General features: G+C 29.5%; 1 protein-coding gene across 1 annotated transcript; it reads right to left on the reverse strand.

Annotated features, from left to right (window-relative positions):
• Window positions 1-517: 517 nt before the first annotated feature.
• On the reverse strand, window positions 518-744 carry LOC107458145 (protein transport protein Sec61 subunit gamma-like). The gene has a single exon (XM_016076352.3). The coding sequence runs from the start codon at window positions 742-744 to the stop codon at window positions 535-537; it is 210 nt and encodes a 69-aa protein (XP_015931838.1). The 3' UTR covers window positions 518-534.
• Window positions 745-5,154: the final 4,410 nt, after the last annotated feature.

Genomic DNA, 5,154 nt, shown 5'->3' on the forward strand with positions numbered 1-5,154 from the left:
TTATTTATACTAATTACTAAATTGATTTTAAATTTTAAAATAAGATAAAATAACCAGAATCACAATCATTCCGTTAAAAAAATAAGCATAAATAATTTAGAAAAAATAAACATATTAAATTTTTTTTCTAAAAAAAATAAGATAACAAGTTAAAATAACACTAAAAATTTAATATTTTTTTGTTAAATATGTAACGGACCATTTTGTCTATCAAATTAAACTTTCAGCTTCAGAACGTGAAAACAAAAAAAGCAAAAAAGCATAACACTAATATTAATGTTATATGTAAATCAATCAACTATTTTGTATTTTCCCTTCATCAGTGCTAAATTAAACGGTGCCAACTCTTCTAACACATGTAAAACAAATGATAAATTTAAATTAAAACTATAATGTTTCCAAAGATACGAAGGATGGAAAAATAGAAAGTGATATACAGCAGAACTATAATTAATAAAAGGAAATTGATGTGGGAACAACTCCTGCTACCATTTGTTTGAAAACTCTCCTTGTGTGATTGTGGCTATCATCATCCTAACCAGATCCGATGATGATGTTGTTAATAGGAATGAAGATGAGCTTGACGAAGAAGCCAACGAATCCCATAACCGTAATTCCGATTGCAGTATGAACAGCAACCTTGAAATATTCTTTGCGATCGGGTTTATGACAGCGCTTGACGAGCCTTACGCTGTCCTTGGAGAACTCTCTCAGAGGTTCGAACACTGAATCAATGGCGTCCATTGTCAGTCTTGTGCTTTTGAATCTGAGATTGAATTTTTATTAAAAGTTGTTGTTTTGTTGTATGTAGAAGAATGATGTTACTTATTTATACTAATTACTAAATTGATTTTAAATTTAAAATAAGATAAACTAACTAGAATCAAGATTTTAGATTCTGTTAGAGAAAAAAAAATATAACTGACCGTTACAAATCCGATGTCATAATTCGGCATTATATACAATAACTCGGCATTATGCACCATAACTCGGCACTTTACATTATAACTCGGCATTATACGTTACAATAAGACATTATTTTTTATATTTTTTAATTATTTTTGGTCTACAAAAATGATGTTATTAGTTATTAACATTTAATACTCGTATTCGCTTTTTGTTTTTTATTTAGAAATATTGTTGCAATTTTTCAGATAATTTTCCTTTTATAATATTGTATTTGTTATTGAAAAATATTAAGGGTCATCAAAATTTATTATTTTTGACTATTATTTAGTCATCAATTCAATTTTTTAATTTAATTTTTTTAGTCTAATAATTTAATATTATATTTTATCTTATATTTTAAACATTGATGATTAACTAATAGATAAAAACAATAAATTTTAATGATTCTCTAGCAATTTTTTGTTATTATTAACTCTCCGGGTTCTATTTTTTTTTGTTTTTTAATTGATTTTTTTTATTAGGTGAGAGTAGTTGATTGTACTGTTATTTGATCCTCTATACCTTTTCATTCCTAAATATACAATGTACTTTGTATGTTGCAATTATTAAATATCAAATTGTAAAGTAATTCTAAAATAGAAAAATATTAAGTTTATTCACAAGTAGTGCATGCTATGGTATAGAGGGTTGAAAATGATCTATACTTGTATGACTGTGCTGTTTGTAATCAGTATGTGAGAGGAATGAATAAAATTCACTAATAACACATCATAATATTTTGCAGTGTTTTCATATTAATCTCACCGTTGCAGCCTTCAGCAACCTTTACACCATAATTATTATATCTGGGCCAAAAAAACAAAGCTCAAAAAGTCTATGATGATAATTAATTTTGGTTATATGAAATTTAATGGTTAGTAAGTTTAATCTCTTAGTTATAACACTGTGTATACATACTTGTTATAACCTGATACTAATAACACACTTTTACAAGTGTAGATGATTTCCAACTTTTACACCAGGGATGGAACATTTTCTGAATCGCTATCTGTGTTTGTTTATTATCTTTTAAATACATGAATACATACAAAAATATACAAAGAGACATATATATAAAGATACACAAATTTTTTATTGTGTTTGGTAATATTAAACAAGACACAATATAAACTAAATATCAATTTTATTCTTATATCATCACTAATGGAATAAGGACAAGAGTAACTTACTAAAAATAAAAAAGTAACTATTTGTATCTCATCAATATATTTCCGTGTCTAATCTTTTTTAAAGGATACTAAATAGTAAATACATATATTTTATATATGTTTGTGTGTCATTATATCTTTTAAAAATTTGTGTTTCAGCAAACAAATATGAACGATAAATTTTATGTATTAATGTCTATATCTCATCAAATAAACGCAGCATATAGTAACACATGAGACATGTTCTCATTGCAAGCTTTTTCATATCATACTATCGATAGTTTCCATGTGTGTCGCCTTCTTCCGCATGGTTCACAAGCTGTATGTTTCTGCTCCTGTGTGCAAGTAGCATGAATCTAGCTGAAAGGAGTAAAATTTTCATAGGTAAAATTATCGAAAACTTCTGAAAAGTACTCCCAATTCAATATTAAAATTATGAAAGATTGAAAAATAATTGAAAAAGAGGCTATATAAAGACCCAAGATAAGGTTGGTTTGGAGCATGAGAAAAGAAAAGTTTGTTCTAATTTGAAAAAGCATATGTAAAAGGTTTTAGTGAACAAAAGAAAAAAATAGTTTTAAAAGAATAGAGGCATAGATTGATTTTAGGTTTAGTTGTAATTAAAAGAGAAATGAGTTAAAAATATATTATTGAATTATTAGACTAAAAAAATTGAGCTAATAAAAAAATAACGATTAAAAATAATAAATTCTCATATATGAATATCATGTGCCATTTTTTTTGGGCTAAAGAATGGCCGAATATCATGTGCCATTTTGATTCTATGAAAAATATTGACTCTTCATCACCATTTTCACATAAGGTCTGCTAGAAGCACTGGTCTTCCACCATCATTCTCACGCAATGTTCCAAGTCTCTCACCATTTTTACGTAATGAAACATCTGATGGAAGTATTGATCCTCCACCACATTTTCAGACAATATTACATCTGAACAACTTACTGCATATATTCCTTCTAAATATTTTTTTTATCATTTTATCACTATTTTTTATTATTAAATTTGTATTCAAGTGTGGTATGAAATTTCAGTTTTAATTTTATTTTTTTCATATGTAATTTTATAGCTTATTATTATTTTCATAGTTAATTATAACAAGTTCTTGACCTCAATAAAAGAGAAGAGAATTCTAATAGGAATAAAAATAAAAAATAAAAAACAGCAATAAAATATATATTGACACATATTTTATATTTATTTTTTATTTTCACCTACCATATCATACACAATATTAGTGATTAGGTTATGTAAAATCAACATTCAATATTGAAAAGTATTTGTTATCATCGTTATTTTAATATTCATTCTCTCTTGTAAAAAAAATTTATCTTTTGAGTTATTTATCCAAACGCTACAATTTTAAAATAAGTACTTTTATAACTAAAAATCCAAACACAAAATAACTTATTTATAAGCTGCTATTAATAAAGGTCCTTATGTTTTAAGCTCCTTTTCCAAAAGAACTTATTTAAGTTATTTACCCAAACTGGACCTAAGTCTTATACAATAACAAATGATAGGCTAAATGTTTGACAAGTGGTAAAGCAACAAAAATTAATAAAACAATAAAAGCTAAAAGTTTTTATAACATAGAAGAGAATTGGACGAGAGTTTAATGGAATTATATAACATAGAAGAGTATTGAGTCGGAGTTTAATGAAGTTTAAATTTAAAATAATTTAGTTCTAAACTTCTAACTATCTATCACTTCTAAAATAATTTTTTCTCTCATTTCGTATATATGTTTGTTTTTTCACCTTTTTTATTAAAAAAATAAAAAATTTAAAAAATGAGAAGGGATGATCAGAGACAGATATGCAGCGAGGCGCTAGTTGTTAACGAGGAGAAATTGGATCTAAATGCATTCCTCGAGGATGGCAATAAGGAGGGCGCATGCAGCGGCGGAGGAGGAAGGATGGAGAGACAGTGGTTGACATCGAGGCGAAAGATGGAACAAAGCAGAGAAGAAAACACGACGGAGAGAAAAAGAGAAGGTGCCGACGAACCCGTGTCTATTGCAGAATTGCATCGCAACCGCTTCTTCGCAACTGGGTAGCAGGTACTGCGAATGTGATTATTATGACATTGTTGTACGTAGAGAATTTGAATCTTGAGATCGACGAGAGTGATTTTGATTCAACCGGAAATAAAGTACTTAAAATCTTTCATGTTTCCTTTTTATAATTTTTTATCCAAATATTTGTAATAATATATTTTATTTAAAGTATTATATATAATATTATTTTAATAAAATTAACTATTATATAATAATATGTATGTGTACCCTGATATACTCGGCAGAAGGACTGATCATTAAGCCCAGAAATGATTAAAAATCCCCAACCAACTCATTCACACATCAGCATTATCTTCAGAACCGTTACTCACAAACAGAAAGCCACTACAAAACACGATCACAAATCAAAGATATCAACAACAACACTTACCAAATATCTCGGAGCAAATAAAGCTCTCACCAATGTACCACCTGCCTATATATACCAGGCTACACAACCCACAAAAGACAGGTCACAGAATTTATTCTTATTTATTATTCTCTACTCTCTTATAACTCACATACTTACTTGAGCGTCGGAGTGTCTTGTGCAGGTGCTCCCGCCGCCGTGTTTCAGAGGACCGAGGTCATTCCGTACCATTGAGCCAAGACGACGTATAGCTTAACCAAGAAGTCAAGTGCTCAACTGAAAGCCATATACCTCGGCGTACTCAGGACGGAACATTTGGCGCCCACTGTGGGGCTCGAAATTTAACCCCACTCTATTTCCACTTTCCTTTTTATTTTCTTCTTCTACGCAGGGTTCATCAAGCTGGTGACATGGCTGACAACGGAATTCATCAACCTAGTCAGGCTGAACTTATGGCCCAGATGGCCGAACTGCAAGCAGAAGTCAAGAGACTAGCTGAGCTATCCACCCAGAGCAGCAAACAAGAGGAAGGCAACTCCAAGGGTTCAACCCAAGGCGGAGCCGAACTCATAGGTGTCAACCCCCCTAAG

The sequence above is a fragment of the Arachis duranensis genome, chromosome 7, assembly GCF_000817695.3.
Source record: "Arachis duranensis cultivar V14167 chromosome 7, aradu.V14167.gnm2.J7QH, whole genome shotgun sequence".
NCBI classification, from domain to species: domain Eukaryota; kingdom Viridiplantae; phylum Streptophyta; class Magnoliopsida; order Fabales; family Fabaceae; genus Arachis; species Arachis duranensis.